The sequence below is a fragment of the Asparagus officinalis genome, chromosome 5 (assembly GCF_001876935.1).
Source record: "Asparagus officinalis chromosome 5, Aspof.V1, whole genome shotgun sequence".
Taxonomy (NCBI): domain Eukaryota; kingdom Viridiplantae; phylum Streptophyta; class Magnoliopsida; order Asparagales; family Asparagaceae; genus Asparagus; species Asparagus officinalis.
Window position 1 is genome coordinate 114,390,758 of NC_033798.1, and position 22,662 is coordinate 114,413,419.

Sequence of the window (22,662 nt, forward strand, 5' to 3'; positions counted from 1 at the left end):
GGAAGAGGGTAGTTATAATCCTTTGATATCTCTTGGTTACAATATGACAGCCATTTGAATCTTAGTTATCCTGATTTGCAGCGAATGCTTCCAACATTCTCTGCCTGTTGCAGCGAACTAGTCAGCAGATGGGAAACTTTTGTTGGTTCAAAAGGATTGTGTGAGTTAGATGTTTGGCCAGAACTCCAGAACTTCACAGGGGATGTCATCTCCAGGACAGCATTTGGTAGCAGCTTCGAAGAAGGGAGACGTATATTTCATTTGCAATCGGAGCAAGCTGAGCTTCTTATTCAAGCATTTCAGTATTTAGTCATCCCGGGTTACAGGTTTGCTATCTATTGCTCAGTGTCCAGATACTATTTATATAGGGAGAGTACATCATTTAATTAGTTAATTAATTCACTGAAGTTGAACTAAGTAATAGATTCTATTGATAAAACGGAGTTTAAAATAGCCAAATAATATGGGAAACTTGCAACATACTTTATTAACTGAATGTTTGAATAAATAACATAGCAAAAAATAAACTGACAACTGAAAATAAGCAACATAATAATCTATTCCTAAGCTCATGGGATTCTCCTAAAAAAATTGAAACAAAATAATCTATTCCCAAAAGAATAGGTCCACTACTATTATTCTGTTGAACATAAAACAAAGAACTTAACACCCTCCCTTAAACTGAATGTCATTCATAACATCAGTGTAAATCAGTCTCAGGACAAACACCAAGCAGAGCAGGCAACTTCATAAAAGCACCCAACTTGAGAGGCTTGGTTAATATATCTGCAATCTGTTCTTCACTTCGACAAAATATTAATTCAATAATTCCATCTTTAACAAGATCACGAAGGAAGTGATACCTCACATCTATGTGTTTGCTTCTCCCATGTAAAACTGGATTCCTGGATGTCACGACCCCATTTTCCAAACCTAAAAGGAATATTAGAGCCGGACTAAACCTGTGAAAAGTCCTCCAAAATATACATTCATTAAAAGATCACTAAAACAAATCTTTCCATTGAACTAAAACCAACAACAAATATTCTCTATAATCCCAAAAGTCAAACTAAGCCAATTAACTTGATAAAAATAAATATTCTTGAACTCCAAATAAATCTCAACCTAAAAAAAGAATCTCATTATTACAAAACTCTCAATTCATCAACTAAATATTAAAGACTTTATTTAACCTTCGCCTAGAAGACAATAACAATCTCGAATTATATTCTTTGCTTCGTTCTAAGAATTTGGCAAATCCTCAATTCCACCTAATCCCGAGTCTCTGAAAAGAATGAAAACAACACAATGAGTTCACAACTCAATAAGTGGATAAATTTATACATTAAACACTGGTTTTGCAAAACTAAAATAAATTGACTTGATAAGCGAAATGCTAAAATAGTAAAATCTATAATGCAACACCTTTAAAATAAATACATGCAATGGAAATAAGCAGGTCACGTCTCAATGCGGTCAACACTTCGATACTCTGGTTGACTTGGCAAACCCCACTATTATAAAGCCCGTAGTAGGGACGATGAGACCCAAACTTGGGCTCTTAGCGTTAAAATAGAAACCTCATAGAGGCACATTGAGCCCTGTGTTAATAACTTGCTTATATCCGACATATACCGGTATATTGACTTGAGATGCATATGCTTTAAGAAAATTAAACGAACTCCGTAAAACTAAATACGTTATAAAAAATACCAAAGGTCATCCAATAGTGAAATCAATCAACCACATATGCATCTCAACCTACTACTATATGAAAAGACATAATAATTGACAAAGAAAATAAGCATAGGCTGATACCAAATATCCATGAGCATCACAAAATCAAATCAATCAACAAATGATACACCAGTAATCATACGAAGAATATAATATATCAGGAACAAATCCATGTATACTTGATATAATCATATATATATATATATATAAATACGCAGCGCACAATGCATAAATTCACCACTTACCTTAATCCAACCGACAATCCAAAATTTAACTCTCACGATGCTTTCGAGGAGCCACTAGAAATTCCTATGGAATAAAAATTTGAAATAATAATCAATGGCTTTTAATTGTTGTTAAACACTACATAAATGATTTATTGGATTTCACAATCACTTCCATTCTAAGATGCTTACTACTTGCAGTTGTTTTTCCATGAACCGCAGACCCAAGCACTATCTAGGGAAGCCTATTCATTTAATAATTTTCTTTTATGGGGCCAAAGAAAACATGAATCAATGTATATAATTGCTATTGTTATTATTACATTTTAGAAGGTATTGATAAATCAACAAATCAACGAATCACTTACCTTTTTCAAGCCTAAGACATAATCATGATCCCAGGAGAAGAGCGCCCGAGAACGCGGATGTGAAGACAAGAAATCAGTTCTCTGAATTGTTCAATAAACTCTAATAAAATAACATATACATTATCCGGTTCTCCTTCTTTTTTGATTTTTTTTTTTCGGTCGCCGGTCGGTTCTCAGAAGGACGCAGGTAGGGTTTTTTTTTTCCCGGCTTATGCAGACCAAAGCTAGGGTTTTCTCCCTTTGTTTTATAATGATTTCCATTTCCAACAAACACCTTAACAAAAATCTAATTGTAACAAACCCCTAAATAAGCAAAAATATGTCACCATAACTATTATTCTTTCTTTACATAAAAGTCCTCTTACACACTTATATTTATAGATAAATATTGTTAACTCCATTGTTTGGATATTTATTTAAACAAATAATAACTTAGACTTATTATCACTAGGAAATTAGGTATATTACACTGGAGAGCTTGATTGTAGAACTATTATCACAATAAATTTTTGTTGGTTCAGGCTGAAACTGATGCAGCATTTCAAGTATTATCTTTAACCAAATAGCTTGACATGCACATGATGCTGCTGTGATAAATTATGCTTCGGTTGTTCACAGAGTAACAACTTGTTGCTTCTTTGATGACGAAGATGCAGCTCCACAACTCAACATGAAAGCATAGCCTGAAGTGCTTTTCCTGTCTTCTAAATCACCAGCATAGTCACTATCATTAAAACCAATGAGATCTGATCCTTCTTCCCTTTTATAAAAAAGTACCAAAATCAACAATACCCTTCAAGTAACGCAATACCCTTTTTGCAGCAGCAAGATGATATTCTATTGGACATCCCATATATCTGCTAATAAGGCTCACAACATACATGATGTCTGGCCTGGTAGCAGTTAAGTACATCAAACTTCCAACAATTTGATTGAATAAAGTGCTGTCAGCCTTCTTTCCTTTAGAATCCATAGCTTCACTCCTGGTTCAGTTGGAGTACTGAGTTACAACTCTTCATCTGAAATTTGTCCAAGATCTCCAGAGCATACTTCTTTTGTGTAATAAAAATCCCTGCCGCAGATTGTACTACTTCAATACCAAGAAAGTAGCATATCATTCCTAAATCTGTCATCTCGAATTCAGCCATCATTGGTTGTTTAAAATCATCAAACATACTTTGATCATTTACTGTGTAAATCAGATCATCTACATATAAGCAAACAATCAAAAAAATTTGTGAGATGCCAGATTTAATAAAAAGAGTATGCTCATATGGAACTTTTGGAATCCTGCCTTCGAAAAATAGGCATCTACGCGACTATACCAAGCTCTGGGTGCTTGTTTCAGTCCGTATAGAGCCTTCTTCAACCTGTATACCTTCTCTTCACAAATACCAAGCTCTGGGTGCTTGTTTCAGTCCGTATAGAGCCTTCTTCAACCTGTATACCTTCTCTTCACAACCTTGCTGCACATATCCAGGAGGCTGATCTATATACGCTTGTTCATTTAATTCACCATGAAGAAACGCTGATTTGACATCCAATTGATAAATAGGCCAAGAATTCTGTGTAGCAACAGCTACTACCAATTGGATTGTATCATGCCTGACAACCGGGGCAAACACCTCATCATAATCAAACCAAACTTCTGTTTGTAACCTTTCGCTACCAGCCGTGCTTTATACTTATCAACTTCTCCTTTTTCATTCAGCTTGGTTTTATAAACCCACTTCACACCAATGGTTTTCTGGCCCTGTGGAAGGTCAGTCAACTCCAAGGTATCAATTTTCTTGATTGCTTCTATTTCTACATCCATGGCCTCTTGCCATTTTATGTCTTGCGCCGCATCTTCGAATGCTATGGGATCGCAGTCTGCAAATAAAATAAAATGAGAAATAGTATCATCATCAGATAATTCATCTCCACTTACATACACAATCATCCAAGCTGGCCTCTTTCTTTGACGTTGATATCTCTGGGTAGATACACCTGATTGGTGTTCTTCATTTGAGACACTTGCATTTTGGCTAGTTAGCACATCATTAGATAATTGCTGCTGTTGGTTTGATCGATCGGGTTTCTGACTTGTCTGAGCAGGCTCTTGATTTGACTGCGAATTCTTTATATGAGACACTTGCATTTTGGCTAGTTAGTACATCATTAGATAATTGCTGCTGTTGGTTTGATCGATCGGGTTGCTGACTTGTCTGAGCAGGCTCTTGATTTGACTGCGCAATCTCCATTTCAACTTCCTCTTCATCAATGTTTACTGACAATGGTTGCTTACCTATGATTGCTAATACGGTGATCAAGCGAATCAACAAAATTAAAACACTAGAAATCAAGTTTAAAGATCTAAACTTTCACCAAGAACATATATTAATTCATCATCAATCACCAAAAAGTCGGGTTCTTTCCCAACCCTAGACAAGAAATCTACTCACACATGATTGGAATAAGAGAAGACATCAAATAATTATGCAAATCAATCATAAGAAGAAATAAATCAAAGAGAGGAAAGAATTAACCCGTCTTTCAATTGAAATCTTCAAAATAAGAACTTGCAATCCAATCTTCTACAAGAAATTAATGTCTTCCTTCAATACTTGAACCCTAGAATAGTTGCTAGTTGATGGCTAAAAGAACATAATAAAAGATATCCAAAACCCTAAGTCAAAACATCTATTTATATGTCCCCAAAAATCTGAAAAAATAACTAATTCCCGCGCCACCGGTGTGGTCTGCACCACACCAGGGTGTGGTAGGGGCTGTTTTGCTGATTTCGTGCTTGTCTGTACAGTCTTCGGTATTTTGGCTATAACTTTTGCGTCCGACCTCAGAATGAGGTGATTCAAGTTGCATTGGAATCCTGTTGAAGAGATCTACAACTTTTATCTTTTGAGTTTTTCTTGATTCAAATTGCATCATGGTCGAAATTCTAGTTCTTCATACTCGTGCATCCATTTTCTTCACGAACCATGCCTTCAAAATCTTGTTATTGCTTCAAACTCTTGTAAAACTTCCAACGATCATCAAATCTTTCAATCTTGAGCCAATACCTACATATAAGAACACAAACAATAGCAGTATCTTCGATCTAAACACGAAATATGCATCAAACGCTCGTAAATCATGCTTGAAACACACTAAGATAATGCATATTTTACGTATTTATCAAGCCACTACTGAAATCTTGCAAGGTATGTTTCCCATTTAGCACACCTTCATGTTTTCTCAGGTTCCAAATTATATACACACACATACGTATATTGCTATCAAAATAAACAATATTAGTTTAACTGAAAATAAATGAGTTATGAAAAAAAACAGGCCTGAACGGGGTGCAGTCGTGATACACTGCCCTAGAAGATAGAGGACCCGCCTGTCGCCCTGGCGTAGTTGATCCTCCACCCTAGCGGTAAAAGCCCCTCGGAAACGGCCGGCCTCTCTACTCGGGCGCGAGTAGCAGAGCTTCTGCTCAGATGAAGATGATTGCCCAAAAATAATTCTCAAAATATGTAGCCGAAAATCTTTCAGTACTAAGAGTAGCAGAAGGAGGAAGAGGGAGCTATGAAATTCTTTGTGAATTTCTGTGTGTTTTCCCGAATGAACTCTGCCTCCTTATATAGCCTCATGAACCAGTAACCGATGCTGAATCTCCTCGTCCGTTGGGCGTAAATCACGCTGCCGTTACATAATAAATGCTGCCGTTACATAATAAATGCTGCCGTTACAAAAAATAAAAGCTGGAGAAGCAAAACCCGAGTGCGGTGCGGCGTGGCGTGGCGCGCGCGTCGTGTCGTGGCGAGGCGAGGCGTGGCGTGGCGAGGCGAGGCGTGGCGTGCGTGCGCGCGCGCGCGCGTGTGTGGTAGAAACGCAAAGCCCACAAAACCCAAAACACTATTCAAAGCCCATTAGGAAGTAAACCATTATAAACCACTTGAACTTCTTCTCAACTTCCAATGTGGGACTATTCACAAGGCAAAATTGCCTTTTCCTTAAGAAATGCTAACAATCCCCCCCAAAAGGCAATATTGACAAAACAATTAGTAAAACATATATATATATATATATATATAGGTTGGGCAACCTTTTGTATCGTGAATTCGGGAAAGGTAGCTTCCGGCTTTGAACCTTTCCTTAGTGAGTTTGTCGCCACCTGAGGGACATAATGGACTAAGCCTTGAATTAGGGCCCTTGAATCAGGTATTGACAAAAACACACACAATACACTTCATCTATTGAGCAAAGCGGGTTGAGCGTTAAAAGGCCATGCTCACAATAACCGACTCATGAGAGTTTCTAGGGGTTAGTTTAGTCCAGCCCCCCCCAACCGCGGCCATCACGATTCCTCTCACGTAGGTAAGTCCTCAAAGGGTACTACAGCTGTTTATTTAATACCCCCCAATAATACATGCGTTGGACTTATTAAGAGTAAAACTCAGCCTAACCAGCTGTATCATAGGAGCATCGTCATCATAGAGAAGGGGTAGTAGCTCACACTACATAATGATATATGAATATATATATGGGTCGATGCTCCACCCGAGTATCACTAGTCCAGCTTGTTTCTACCACATTGAACCGACATTGGGACAACGTCTCCAAATAAGGGTTGGGTTCCCACTGTCAGTGACCTCTTTAATGGACTTAACCCCATCTCCCTCGATGAATCCAGGACTACACTCCTGGATAATCCCTTAGTCAAAGGGTCAGCAATATTTTTCTCAGACTTTACAAAATCCAAGATCACAACTTTGCCTAACAGGCGTTGTACAGACTTATATCTTATTTGAATATGTCTGTTGAGTTTTTTATTTACATGTACTTGCTTTAGAAGCTCTATGGTAGATCTAGAATCAGAATGAATGGAAATTGGAGGAAAAGGTTTAGGGACCAAAGGAAGTTCAGAGATAAGATCTTTTAACCATTCGGCTTCTGAGCAAGTAGTATCAAGTGCAATCAATTCAGATTCCATGGTGCTCCTGGCAATTACTGTTTGCTTACATGATTTCCAGGATACAGCAGCACCACCAAAAAGAAATACATACCCAGATGTTGACTTTACACTGTTGGAATCTGTGACCCAATTGGCGTCACTATACCCTTCAATGGCATCAGGGTATCCAGTGTAAGTTAAGCAATAGTCAACTGTCCCTTTTAAGTATTTAAATACTCTTTCTAAGGCAGACCAATGATCTGGGTTAGGGTTACTGGTATACCGACTCAATCTCCCTACAGCATAAGCTATATCGGGTCTAGTCCGGTTTGATATGTATAAAAGGGATCCAATCATTTGGGAATATTTCAATTGAGAGACAGGTTCACCTTCATTTTTCTTCAAAGGTATAGAAGAATCATATGGTGTGGAAACAGATTTAAAGTTATGAAAGTTGAATTTGATCAGCATTTTCTCAATACTGTGAGAAAGACTCAAGGATATTCCTCTAGTGTCTCTAGTGATTTTCATTCCAAGTATCATATCGGCAAGACCTAAGTCTTTCATGTCAAAATTTTTGGAGAGATAATCCTTAACTTTTAAGATTAGTTCAAGAGTAGTTCCAAAGATAAGGATATCATCAACATAGAGACATAGGATAACATAGTCATTGTTTATCACTTTTGAATAAACACATTTGTCGTGTTCATTCACCGTGAATCCATATTGTGCAATGACTTTGTTAAATTTCTGGTGCCATTGTTTAGGAGCTTGTTTAAGACCATACAGAGATTTAACAAGTTTACAGACTTTGTTTTCCTGACCCTTGGTAATGAAGCCTTCAGGTTGGTGCATATAAATTTCTTCATCTAGATCACCATTCAGGAAAGCAGTCTTGACATCCATCTGATGTATGATCAGTTTGTGGATAGCAGCAAAGGCTAAAAGAATTCTGATAGTAGAAATTCGGGCTACAGGAGAATAGGTATCAAAGTAATCAATGCCCTTTTTCTGAGTATAGCCTTTAGCTACTAATCTAGCTTTAAATTTATCTATGGAACCATCAGCTCTAAGTTTCTTTTTGAATATCCACTTACAGCCAACAGGATTACAGCCTGGAGGTAGGTCAGTGAGTATCCAAGTATGGTTTTCCATGATAGATTTAATCTCATTATCAATGGCTTCTTTCCAGAAAGGAGATTCAGGTGAATCCATTGCTTCTTGAAATGAGCTTGGATCACCTTCAACAAGAAAGGTAAAGAAGTCTTCTCCAAAATCCTTTTGAATTCTACCTCTTTTGCTTCTTCGAGGCTCAATGTCAAAAGGTTGGGAAGAACTAGATGATGGAAGATCAGAAGGAATAGATGTTCTAGAATTTTCTGAGATTTTGGATTTGAAAGGAAAGATATTTTCAAAGAAGACTGCATCTCTAGCTTCAATGATAGTGTTGTTGGATATGTCACTGATTTCAGAGTTAATGACTAGAAATCTATTAACATTGCTATCTAGTGCATATCCAATGAAAGCAGCATCAATAGTTTTGGAACCAATTTTCCTCTTCTTAGGTTCGGGAATAGCTACCTTAGCCAAGCAACCCCAAACTCGGAAGAAGTTTAGATTAGGAGATCTCCCCTTCCAATATTCATAAGGAGTTGTATTGGAATTTCTTTGGGGAATCCTATTGAGAATAAAACAAGCAGAGAGAAGAGCTTCACCCCAGAGATTTTCAGGTGCTCCTGAACTGAGTAACATACAGTTTACCATGTCCATTAGGGTTCTGTTTTTTCGTTCAGCTACCCCGTTAGACTGTGGTGTATAGGGAGCAGTAACCTCATGAATAATACCGTGTTCTTGGCAAAATTCAGTCATATAATTTGAGGTATACTCCCCCCCACGATCAGATCTTAGGATCTTGATCTTCCTGTCTAATTGGTTCTCAGACTCAGCTTTATAGACCTTAAACCTATCTAGGACTTCATCTTTAGTCCTGAGAAGATATGTGAAACAATATCTGGAGTGATCGTCTATAAAGGTCACAAAATATCTCCTACCCCCTCGGGTGAGAACTCGATTCGAGTCACACACATCACTATGAATTAATTCGAGGGGCTCAGAGTTTCTAGTTATAGACTTGAAGGGTTTTTTTGTGTGTTTCCCTTGAACACAAATCTCACACTTGGATGAGAGGTCAATAGATGATTTAGGAATAAGATTCAAATTGATCATTTTCTGTAAAGTTTGAAAATTGACATGTCCAAGTCGTCCATGCCAGACATCACAAGATTCAACAATTTGAATAACAGGAGACTTAGAATTTTCATTAGAACTGGAATTGATTACATTGAGTTTGAAAAGGCCATTACAGATAAAACCTTTTCCTATAAAATTATTACTCTTTGTAATCACAAATCTGTTGGATTCTTTTACAATCCTATAACCAGTTCTAAGAAGAAGAGATTCACTAATCAAATTTCGACGGAGAGAAGGAACAAGGTAGACGCCTTGCAGATGTAGGGCTTTCCCAGAAGTCATAGTGAGCTTTATACTTCCACTTCCTATTATTGGTTTAGTGGAGTCATCTGCTAAGCTTATGCTTCCTCCACGTGATTCCTGATAATTTGAAAACCAAGAGCGATCATTACAGACGTGTATATTTGCTCCGGAATCCAGATACCAATCAGTGGAAGAAGTTAGAGAATTTACAAGATGAGGTGATGGGGCTAACCTGAAGGAGGTTGGATTCTCTTCAATCATATTAACTTTATTTGATCCATTTCCTTTAGAGGCAGGTTTAGCCGGTTCCTTCTTCCGAAAGAAACAGTTGGAAGAAATGTGGTTGGTTCTACCACAGACAAAGCAGAACTTTCCATCAGACTTATGGCTGGAAGAATTGGAATTGGAAGAATTTGTTTTGAAGGAAGATTTATTGAAAGATTGTTGGTTTTTCTTGAATTTCTTCCATTTGGGTTTGAAATTTCTAGATTTAGGCTTTTCCTCTACCAAGTTTACTTTAGCTTTTGATTCATTCTTGGTTTTGGAATTCAGCCTATGCTGGTCTTCAATACGAATGGCCTTGAGGGCCTCAGTTAAGGTTAGATCTCCTTGCTTGTGTCGGAGATCTCCAGCAAATCTAGACCAGGAAGGAGGGAGTTTATCAATCAAACAGGAAACTTTATAGTCATCAGTAAAAGTGTTTCCTTTTGATTGGAGATGACGGATGAAATCTAAAAATTCATGAATTTGTTCATTAATGGGCTTGTCATCTACCATCATGAACTTATTGAAGGACGAAGAGGTGAAACGCAGAATTCCGGCATCATCATAGCCATATTCTGCTTCAAGAGCTTGCCATAGGTCTTTTGCACTTTTGAACTCATAGTATATGTCATAAAGGTTGTCTGCAAGTGCACTAAGAATTCTATGACAACAATGATAATTAATATCTTCTGGTTTCATAGAGCTAGAAAGAGAGCTAGCACCTGAACCAGAAGTGGAAGGAACAGACTGTTCAGGATCAGGAGTCAAAGGTTGAGTACCACTAGTAGAAGACTCAGGAAAGTCAATGGCTGATAAGAGACCTAAGGTAGTGAGCCAGTATCTCATCTGATTAGCCCACCGTTTATAGTTGATACCGGTGAACTTCTCAGGTTTGACACTTTTTGAATGATCAATTGCCATAAGTCCAATTTGAGTTTTACTAGTCTAGGTAGTTGAAATCTGAACAGGGTAAGAATTTTATTAATACTACTAGACCAGAAACTTAATTAAACCTGCTCTTAACCAAAAACTCTAAAAGTGAAAAGATTAAAGTTTTACTCGGGTAGTTTGGCCAGGTAAGGATAGTACTAGAGGTTGATCAATGATCGATTAAGTACCTCGTTTCTTGCAGAGCGCTTTACGCAACCCTTAAACCTTTCCTTAGACACCAACTAATCCAAGAAAACTTGAACCGGTTCACTTAAAGATTTTTTTTTTATTTTTTATTTTATTTTTTTTTTTTTATGACAGATACTGAATATGAAAATTGACAGATATAAAATTCAGTACTATTGCAGTAAAATAATTTGTTAACTACTTAGATGCAAAAGGTTAACAAATTAAAACAGTTAAACAAATATGAAATTCGGGTGAACAGTAACAAATTTTTTTTTTTAATATATATTTATTTTCAGATTTAAATTAACAGCAATAAATAATCTATCTTCTAGATTGCTATCAAAATAAACAATATTAGTTTAACTGAAAATAAATGAGTTATGAAAAAAACAGGCCTGAACGGGGTGCAGTCGTGATACACTGCCCTAGAAGATAGAGGACCCGCCTGTCGCCCTGGCGTAGTTGATCCTCCCCCCTAGCGGTAAAAGCCCCCCGGAAACGGCCGGCCTCTCTACTCGGGCGCGAGTAGCAGAGCTTCTGCTCAGATGAAGATGATTGCCCAAAAATAATTCTCAAAATATGTAGCCGAAAATCTTTCAGTACTAAGAGTAGCAGAAGGAGGAAGAGGGAGCTATGAAATTCTTTGTGAATTTCTGTGTGTTTTCCCGAATGAACTCTGCCTCCTTATATAGCCTCATGAACCAGTAACCGATGCTGAATCTCCTCGTCCGTTGGGTGGCGTGCGTGCGCGCGCGCGTGTGTGGAGAAAGAGCACAAACACTAGTAGGCCCAAAACATTACTCAAAGCCCATTAGGAAGTGAACCATTATAAACCACTTGAACTTCTCTTCAACTTCCAATGTGGGACTATTCACAATTGCCTTTTCCTTAAGAAAATGCTAACATTTCTGTATCCTTCCAATCCCATGCTTCTTCTTCATCAAAAATGACATCCCGACTTATGATTATCTTTTTTGTGACTGGATTATATAATCTGTAGGCTTTGGATTCTTCACTAACTCCGTGGAAAACACATTTCATTCCTTTCTCGTCAAGCTTCTTTCTCCTCTTATCAGGAATATGGGCATATGCTATGCACCCAAAAATCCTAAAATGATCAATGGCTGGTTTGTGTGCAGACCAAGCTTCCTCTGGTGTTATGTTTTTTACAGCAAAAGTGGGACACCTATTTAGTACATGAACAATCCAGTTAGCTGCCTCAGGCCAAAACTCTTTGGAATGCACCTATTTGCCAACATGCTTCTCACCATGTTCAAAATTGTACGGTTCTTTCTCTCCGACACACCATTTTGCTGCGGTTTGTAGGCAGCTGTCAACTGTCTTCGAATCCCATACATTGCACAAAAGTTTGTAAAATCATGGGAATTAAATTCACCACCATGATCCGTACAAAGAATTTTGATATTTCTCCCAAATTCCTTCTCAACAAATGCCTTGAACCTTTTAAATACACCAAAAGCTTCATTCTTTTCTTGCAAGAAATAAACCCATGTCTTCCTACTATAGTCATCTGTAAATGAAATAAAGTACCTCTTATTGCTGTTTGAGGCTGGACTAATCGGACAACAAAGGTCTGAATGTATCAATTGTAGTGGTTGCTTGGCTCTCCATGCCCTCCCTATTGGAAAGGAATCACAATGTTGTTTACCGACAACGCAATCTTGACAGACTTTGGAGGGAGCATTGATTTGAGGAAGACCAATTACCATATTCTTTTGCTGCAACGTTCTCAAACCATTAAAATTGAGATGACCATAGCGAAAATGCCATAACCATGTGGAACCTGTCACTTTAGTAGTCAAGCAGGCTTGATAATTATTCTGATCGATTATGTAGAGGAAACAACCGATTAGCTGTCATAATAACTTAAGCAATTATTCCCTTCTCTAGATGCTGTATTGAGCAACAACCCTTTTGAATAACAATTGTGTAGTCTCTTTCTTGCAGCTGTTGCTTCTTAATACTGGAACATAAAAGACTCCAGGAATTTTGAAAGTGCGCCCTTTGACTTGTAATCTGATTGTGCCTCGTCCCATGACAGCAATGCTTGAATTGTTCCTAAGCTTGATGTTATCTTTAAAAGACTCATCCAAATCTGAAAACAAAGATTTGTTACCACACATATGATTGCTGCAACCAGAGTCCAAATACCATTTATTTGAATGAGATTCCTCCTCAGCATGATAAGCCATCAACAAAGTTTCTTCTTCTTCTCGCTCAACAAAATTTGACTTCTCTCCATATCCCTTGTCAGAATACAAATTTGTAGTGCACTCAGACTTGTAATGACCATACTTGTGGCACCGGTAACACTCAACCTGAGACTTGTCAAATGTTGAATCATGAGTGGTGGAGTATTGATCATTATCATGTGCACTCCCTCTGCCATTGGAACTAATGTTTCTGCCATGTCCTCTGCCTTGTCCTCGACCCCTACCACAACCTCTGCTGAATTCATTCCCAGTGGAGGAATCGAATTGAGTTGACACCTTCAAAGCTTGTTCATCTGTAGGAGGAGGTGCCATTCTCTGCTCATGTATCAGTAATGAACTTTGCAATTCATCAATGGATAGTGTATCAATGTCCTTTGACTCCTCAATAGAGCAAACTACATATGCAAATTTGGAAGACATGGACTGTAGAATTTTTTCAATAACAGCAACATCATCCTATTGACCACCATAAATATACATCTTATTAACAATGGTTAATGTCCTGGAAAAATACTTATCTACTGACTCACCCTCCTTCATATGAAGAACTTCAAACTCTTTGCGAAGAACTTGAAGTTGTTGGCATTTCACCCTTGTTGTGCCTGCATACTTTCCTTTCATTGAATCCCAAATCTGTTTGGAAGTATTTTTTTGAAGAATAGTCTCCAATATGGCACGATCTATTGCCTGAATAGATATTTTTTGGCTTTGGGATCCTTAAGTCTCTGTTCATCCAAACTCTTCTATTGAGCTTCAGTCAACACCACATCACTAGCCCGTTCACTAAAGCCAATCTCCACGATTCTTCAATACTCCTTGGAACGCAGAAAATTTTCCATCAACATGTTCCAATGGTCATAATGACCATCAAAGCGAGGAATGGCAGGTTGCATAAAATTTTTGTTGTCAGATGCCATGAACACTTGTTGCTACAAGCTACAAATTGAAGCTACTGCTCCTTTTACCCACAGGTCACTCTTTTCAAGCTCTGATTCCACTGGTAAAACTGAGTTTAAAATAGACAAATAATATGGAAAACTTGCGACATATTTTATTAACTGAGTTTAAAATAGACAAATAAATAACGTAGCAGAAAACAAACTGACAACTGAAAATAAGCAACAACTAACCCATGATTAATAAAATTCCTAAGCTCATGGGCTTCTCCTAAAAAAACTGAAACAAAATAATCTATTCCCAAAAGAATAGCTCCACTACTATTATTTTGTTGAACATAAAACAAAGAATTTTACACATATTTACTGCATTTCTCTTTATGAACTTCTAATGGTTAGGAAATTGTTCTTTGCATGCTAAACCTGGTATGTACTATAAGCTTAATGTGATTTGTTTTTTCTTTTAACACCATTTGCGTCTTTTGTTTATAATTTTAAACAAAGGAATTTACAGTGCATACTACAACCTAATGTGGAAGAGTATTCCCCCCCCCCCCCCCCAACCCCCCAACCCAACAAAAAAAAAGAAAAAGAAAAAAAAAACAAAACACAAAACAAAACAAAAAACAAAACAAAACAACACAAAAAATAAAAAAAAGGAGAATAAAACAACACAAAAAATTCATATTTGCATTATGGTGTAGGCAAGGGCATAGGAGAACATTCTTACTAAAATATTTTATTGCAATTAAAATATTCTAATTTAGTGCTATTTGAACAAAGAGTAGACATGCCTTTAAGTCGAAATCTTTGGGCATAGAAGAGCATTCTTACTTAAACCATTTTCTTACAATTAACATGTTCCAATTCAGTGCTGTTTGAATAAAAAATAGATGTGCCTTTAGTTGAAATCTTGTGGTAATTACACAATTATACTAGTTGTCTGTACGATGATGGTTTGGTGTAACACCTTGTGTTAATACTTAGTTGATGCAGTCTACTCTTAGGGTTCTAACTAAAATCAGAACTGGAGGACAAATGTAAGTAATTGTTTACCATTAACTTGATGTATCATGCAAACTTAACTTCTAAAGCCTGAAAATCAGTTTGGAATAGAAAATACAGAAACTAAAATTCAGAATAAACCAGGGGCTATGAACAGAAGACCTCCAGAATGAAAATAAGCAGAGAAAAGGTTTAACATTCAACGGCGATGAAGAAATGCAATTCAGGTTTATCCCCAAATGTTAGGAATCTGTTGCTCGATATTGCTATAGTACTAATTTTTAGGGTTTATGACGTCCTAGACTTATAACTTTTAGGATTTACAGATAACCTTATGGTGAAAAATAAAGAAAAAATGAACAACCACAACAAAATGATATTTTACATGGTTCGGCAATGTGACTGCATCCACGAGAGAAGAGGAGAGATCTTTATTAGATTGAAGAAGAAGATACAATAATTTCTCTCTTGTGGCACAGAGCTAAGAGTAATCTCTCTGGTTTCTTGTAAATGCTCAGAAGAATAATCTTTTCTTTTTTCTTCTTTTTCTTCATCTTCTTAACCTTGACGGTTTGACTTTTTTGCCTCTTCCCTTTGGCCTTCTTCTTTCTTCAACCTTTTGGGAATCTCTATATTTGTAGCTAGTTGCCTTAGCAAGGGCCCTCACAAAACTATAAACAAATCTGATATGAATAGGATTTCCAAATCAAAACAGTTCCCTAAAATAATCAATGTCCAGCTAGGAGCCTATCACACTAAGGTGGTGTCCTGAATTTCCAGAGAATATTAGACGCACATAAGCCTGGGACTATGCTATTATCAACCAGACAAAATTAGACACTTTAAGACACCATCTATTGACTGTCTGATCTATCTTTTGCTGATCTGTAACTTGTTTTGACTCGTCCTTTTTTTCTTGGAGTTGATAACTGCTCTAAGACACTTCTCAACACAACGTTAGTCCCACGTCGATTGTAGTCTTCTATATGTTTCAATGCAAGCCATCTTCAATACCAAAATTCTACAGGTGGTAATTATAAGAAGTTAGTCTTCTATATGTTTCAATGCAAGCCATCTTCAATACCAAAATTCTACAGGTGGTAATTATAAGAAGTGAAAAAAGTAGATTAAAGCGCCATAGCCATCTTCAATACCAAAATTCTACAGGTGGTAATTATAAGAAGTGAAAAAAGTAGATTAAAGCGCCATCAAATATCAAGAATCTGTCCCAATACCCAGTTTTTTTATGAGATGATGTTGCCTTCAGAAAAAATAGATGCAGGTTTTCAATAAATAGTGGTGAGATATTAGAGATGGATGTGAAAGGGTAGAGTTCTGAGGTGAAGGAAGGCTGAAACACAAGAAGGGGTAGTAAGATCATAATGTCTCACTTTAAGGTAGTTTAAAGCAGTTTTATATTGTATTCTTGATTTTATGTTGTATTGGTAGTCCTTGGTGGAGAGATACCTATACCTGATATATATTGGATGTGCGGAGATTTATTAGGTACTTTTCCAATGCTCCTTCAACGCATCTTAAACTGTAAAATGAATTTTGGGACACGTCAAGCGCATGTGGCTGACTAGATTAGCATGAAGTGTATGGTTCGAATTAATATATAGATGCATGTTTGTCATTTGCCCAGTACTGTAATAGAGGATGTCAACTTTTGGGTTCCAATAACAAATTTAACTTAAAAGAATTAACCCTAATTGAGTAATGATTCAAAATATACAACCATATATCACTTTATGCTCTTTCCTATGTGTGAGTAAATCTCATCTTCATGTCTCTGCTAGACCAATTCACATTTGAAACAAACTTAATGGATGGAAAACACTTGTAAAAGTGACGAGGATTGGTTGGGTAACTTGATTTATATAACCTACAAGCATATTTTACAATATCTGGCAACTGTGATTTATTAGATTTGTCGTGTGCTTGTAATTCCGTGTCCATGTTGTATTCATGTCCGTAACTGTTAGACCTTAGCATGTGGCTTGCAACATAGTGGAGTATACATGATTTCTCAATCCCTCGTCTACTGTAAGAACACAGTAAATTTCATTGCAAATAATGTTGCTCCTTTTTGTTTCAATTATGTAATGAAATGATCTGATACCAAGCAGGTCTTGTTTTTCATATAGATGCTCTGATCTCATCCATCACTTGACCAAAAAAATAAAAACAACAGAAATAGCTAGAAGTCTAATTCACATATCACATCTTGGCATTTTCTGTGGTGCAGGTTTCTTCCCACACGGAATAACAGGAGAGCAAAAGCAATTGATAGGGAGGTTAGAAGACTTTTAAGACTTATAATCGAAAAGAGAGAAAGGGCTATAGAGAAGGGAGATTGTAATACGAATGACCTGCTGGGCCTGCTTCTGGAGTCTAATTTAAATCAAGATCATGGAAAATCCACCAATTTGAGGATGAGTACTGAAGAGGTTCTTGAAGAATGTAAGCTGTTTTATTTTGCAGGGAGCGAGACCACGTCAGTGTTACTGACATGGACAATGGTATTATTGAGCATGCATCAAAGCTGGCAAGTCCGTGCAAGAGAAGAGGTCCTAGAAGTCTTTGGAAAAAAATAAGCCAGACATTGATGGCTTGAGTCGCTTGTGTTGGGAATTTATGCCGAAATCCTAATGCAGCAGAAACGCAGAATAGAAAAAGTACACCAAGTTTTAACGAGGTTCGGCAACTGCCTACGTCCTCGGGAGCCATACAGTAAATTTCTTATTAATTAACAAGAAATTACAATTCAAGAGCGAATCTCAAACTTGAGATTCCTCAAAAATACAAAGGCCAACACTGTAACTACAGTGTCCCTCTTCTTTAATAACCCTCTTAATTCTCTCCCCTCTTTAAACGAAGAGAGCTGGAGATTAGCATCAAGACCCCCTCTCCACTTTCCCCTTTTTATTATTCTCTCTCTCTTCTTTAATCCCCTTTCTAAAATCCCCCCAAATACTTGAGCGCTGGAGAAGAAACAGAGAAGAGCAGAGAGATCGAAGAGGGCCGCCGCCTGGGAAAAATCGCGAAGAGGCTCACCCAACTCGTGCTCGGGGTTTTCCTTTTATAGGGAAGCCCTAGCGCCTGCTCGAGATAGGCTGTCGACAGCCTGGATCCCACCTCGAGCTCGCCTGCGCCTTTCCCGATCTCGCCTGCACGAGTGGATCTCGATCTCGCCTATAGCAAGATCTCGCCCTCGCCTGCTTTGCGTCGACCTCGCCCGCAAAGCCTTGACTTCGCCTGCATCTCATCTTGGACCTCGAGCTCGCCTGCACAACTTCTCTACTTCGCCTGCGTATTTCTTCGAGCTTGCCTGCAATTCGCCTGGAGCTCGACCCGCCTAGAGGAGCTCGCCTGCATCCCCGCTCGCCTGTGAGGTTAGATTTCCACCTCAATTCCAACAATCTCCCACTTGGAGATCAAACCGACGTCAGCAGGCTATCTCAACATGTATCTCCTTCTGTGTGGCTCCGCCTTCATCACTTATGCATGAAAGCCAACTGAAGTTGCGCACAACTCCAGTTTCTGAATGGTCACTGTCTTTGTTAACATGTCTGTTGGATTCTTACTTCCTGGAATCTTTTTCAGTTTCAACACGTCATCTTCCAACAGGGATCTGATGAAGTGGTACCGAAGCGTAATATGCTTCGTTCTAGAATAAAATACGAAATTTTTAGCCAAGTGAATCGCACTCTGACTATCGTTATGCAAGACATTCCTCTCCTGATTGAATGCCAGCTCTGTTAACAAACCCTGAAGCCATATCATCTCTTTACTGGCTTCAGTCACTGCAACATACTCAGTTTCTGTAGTGGACAGAGTGACAATCTTCTGTATCTGTGACTTCCAACTAACGGCTATAGTTCCAACAGTGAATACATAGCCGGTGGTGCTTCTTCGGTGATCGACTTCACCGCCGAAGTCTGCATCTACGTACCCTTGCACTTCTACCTCTTCCTTACCAAAGTGCAAACACTTCTGTGTGGTGCATCGTAGATACCTCAGAATCCACTTGACCACTTCCCAATGAGCTTTTCCTGGATTCGACATAAACCGGCTGACCACTCCCACTGCATGGCCAATGTCTGGTCTCGTACAGACCATTGTATACATCAAACTTCCGATGGCTGAGGCGTAAGGGACCTGAGCCATACTCTCTTTTTCTTTTTCTGACTGAGGAGACTAATCTTTGGATAGACTAAAATGGTTGGCCAAGGGTGTGCTAACTGGCTAGGCGTCGCCCATGTTGAATCTCTGCAAAACACGGTTGATGTACTCCGTCTGAGACAACTGCAAGAACCTTTCTTCTTGTCTCTCGTGATTTGCATTCCAAGGATCTTCTTCGCTGGACCCAAGTCCTTCATGTCAAACTCCTTTGACAGCTGCTGCTTCAAACTCCTGATATCCTTCATATCTGCACCTGCAACCAACATATCATCAACATACAGTAGTAGGATGATATAACTGGACTGATATCTTTTGAAGTAGCAACAGTGGTCGGCGTTGCACTTCTGGAAGCTTTCCTTGTGCATGAAGTCGTCAAACTTCCTGTACCACTGCCTTGGGGCTTGTTTCAGGCCGTACAAGCTCTTCTTGAGTCTGCACACCAGGTTCTTCTTCTTTTCTTCTGATTTCATTTACTATGTTACTTGCTTTGAATAATACAAATCACACGGTCTCTTGATCCTAGTGTTAATTTGAATCTACTTGCTTGTAACTTCAAAATATGGAACAATGTTAGAGTCTATGGCAGTGCAGGTTTTTGCTTATTTAATGATTATATCTCATGGTACACCAATAAAGCAAAGAAATAAATAATATTGGGTTTTGTTTTAAGAATTAAGGGAGTGTCAGATCCGGAAAAGTATCAAGTGCACCCAAATGATGACATCCTTTGAGTGCACAATTAATGTCATGCGCCGTCCCCACCAGATTCTTTCTTGTCGGATCTTTCTTCCTCCATCCAAACCAGATATATCCAAACCAGAATATATCGTTAGATGCTTAACTGGGCATTACATGGCCTCCATTTACAAGCAAGACAATGGAATCATTTACCAGAAGTCTTAAATTGTGTTGAATAGTTAAATTTCTCATAGTACCAATTCCTTCAAACTCTAATTAAAGATATTCTATTGGAGATTCTGCAAGGTGATATTTATCTCTCTTTTAGTAGCAATTTCTTCTCAACCTAAACTAAAATAATTCTGACGGGGAACTCTGCAAGGAGATCCCTACATAGCAACTAGCATTCAAATGCCCTTCACCTTTGGTAGTTCCAAAACAATTGATCAGTTTGACCCTTAAAATATTTATGGCATTTCCTAAATTGTTTTGTGCAAAACATTATGGGGTTTTGTGGAAGCTACCCCTTAATTTTAAGATTTTTTTATATTAGTCCCTTAAATCATTTGTATTTTGAAATTAGTTCCTCAAATCATTGAATTTGCTATTAGGTTGCAGATTCTCAAATTGTTCTGCAATTGGTCCCTCCAACAATAAAGAGAAGAACTAGCAATAAAAGGGATTGATTTGAAACAACTTATGAGAATTGGGGGATCTAACAACAATTTAATGATTTGAGGGACTAGTTCAAATTTTGAAAAGATTTAAAGGGCTAATATCGAAAGAAAGAAAAAACCCTGCATTGAAATATAGCATTTTTATCACATAATGAGATTTAGCAAGTTATCCATATGTGCCCTCTAAAATTATTTTAAATGCCTATGGCAGGTGACGATGATTTTGAATGAGGTTCTCAGGTTGTATTCACCAGCAATTATCCTCACCCGAAGGACCTACAAAACAATGAAACTAGGAGGGATCACGTACCCAGAAGGAGTATCGTTCATACTACCTATTATCTTCATCCACCACGACCCTATATACTGGGGTGAAGACGCCCATGAATTCAACCCCGAGAGATTTGCAGGAGGAGTCTCAAAGGCATCAAAAGATCAAGTGGCCTTCTTTCCTTTTGGTTGGGGTCCTCGAGTTTGTATAGGGCAGAGCTTTGCGATGCTCGAAGCTAAGATGGGTTTGAGCATGATTCTTCAGCATTTTGAGTTTGAGCTTTCACCTTCCTACTCTCATGCTCCTTACACTGTGATTACGCTTCATCCTCAGTATGGTGCTCACGTTATTTTACACAAATTATGACATCCATTTGGTGCCGCTGTCACATAGCTTTGTAGCATGTTATTGTATAAATGTAAGTAATGAAATGAAATAATGTAAGTTATACTATTTTCACCCGATTGAGCAATATAGTATGTTGTGCATAATGGAAGGATTGATCCCTTCTATTTTTATGCATGGTTTGTACATTGACATTAAATCAATTACCTGCTTCAGCTACTGAATTAAAGAAGGTTTTCTTATATGATATTTGTTGAAACAATAGAGTTTTATCGCAATTCCGAGACTTAGAGCCTGAAGGTAAAGCTGTTGAAAGATAATATATGCAAGTTACATGAAGGTAGGCAATAAGAGGTGCATTTGTAGCTTCCATCCTGAAGCTGACTATAATTACTATCAGAGATGTAATTGTACGTATAAGTAGGTTCCATCTTAGCAAGATGGACCAGAAATTTTTTCCTATAGTGACACATATACAATTATCGTACTTCTTTTAAAACACGAGTTCTGGAAAAGCTTTCTTTAATCAATATTATTCTTTATTATTTTAAATATTTTATTTAAATCATGATATATCATAATCACAATTATATCATGTCTTAATCCCACGCGAATTATCTGTAGCTCAACAATTTTAAAAAATAAGATTAATAAAATACATGAAATATTACAACAACAATAGAAAAACCAAAAAAGTTTCAAAAGTTGCACAATGTATTCTTGAAAGTTCAAATTTACGCAAAACTCCCTCGTATATCAAAACTTAAAATAATAAACATCAAATCTAGAAACTAATAGCATCCTCCGAAGAATTTAAAATTGCAATTAACACCCTTAATATTTTAAAAATTATAGGAACACCCTCAAAAGTTTAAATTAAAAAAAACACTCTTAAATTATAAAATTTAACAAATTGCAAACAATATAAATGAATTCAAGGGATTGCCGTCAGACTTGAACATAGATCCCCCTTTCTCCACCATAAATCCCCCTTTCTCCACCATAAAAAGCTATTCATCATATCAATTAAGCCTTGGGGATGATAGAGAAAGATAATACCATCTAAACACCAATAAGTTTAAACGAAAATAAAAAGGTAAAGAAATAATAAGTAGATAACATACTATAATACATAAATTATTGTCAAAAAGCTAACAAACTAAAAAGTTTTAAAGAAATAATAAGTAGATAACATACTATAATACATAAATTATTATCAAAAAGCTA

General features: G+C 37.5%; 1 protein-coding gene and 1 long non-coding RNA gene across 2 annotated transcripts in view; one reads left to right on the forward strand and one right to left on the reverse strand.

Moving 5' to 3' along the window:
* Positions 1–21,561, forward strand: part of LOC109842423 (cytochrome P450 72A15-like) — a 28,691-nt gene extending 7,130 nt beyond the window's left edge. Inside the window, 5 exon segments of the mRNA XM_020411302.1 lie at positions 82–326; positions 17,528–17,867; positions 17,869–17,905; positions 19,786–19,790; positions 21,031–21,561. Coding sequence (XP_020266891.1) covers positions 82–326; positions 17,528–17,867; positions 17,869–17,905; positions 19,786–19,790; positions 21,031–21,456 — 1,053 coding nt within the window. The 3' untranslated portion in view covers positions 21,457–21,561.
* LOC109840775 lies at positions 1,125–2,500 on the reverse strand. The gene is made up of 3 exons (XR_002247056.1): positions 2,330–2,500; positions 1,983–2,046; positions 1,125–1,285 (listed from the first exon to the last, which is right to left on the reverse strand). It is a non-coding gene; the product is annotated as an uncharacterized LOC109840775 (long non-coding RNA).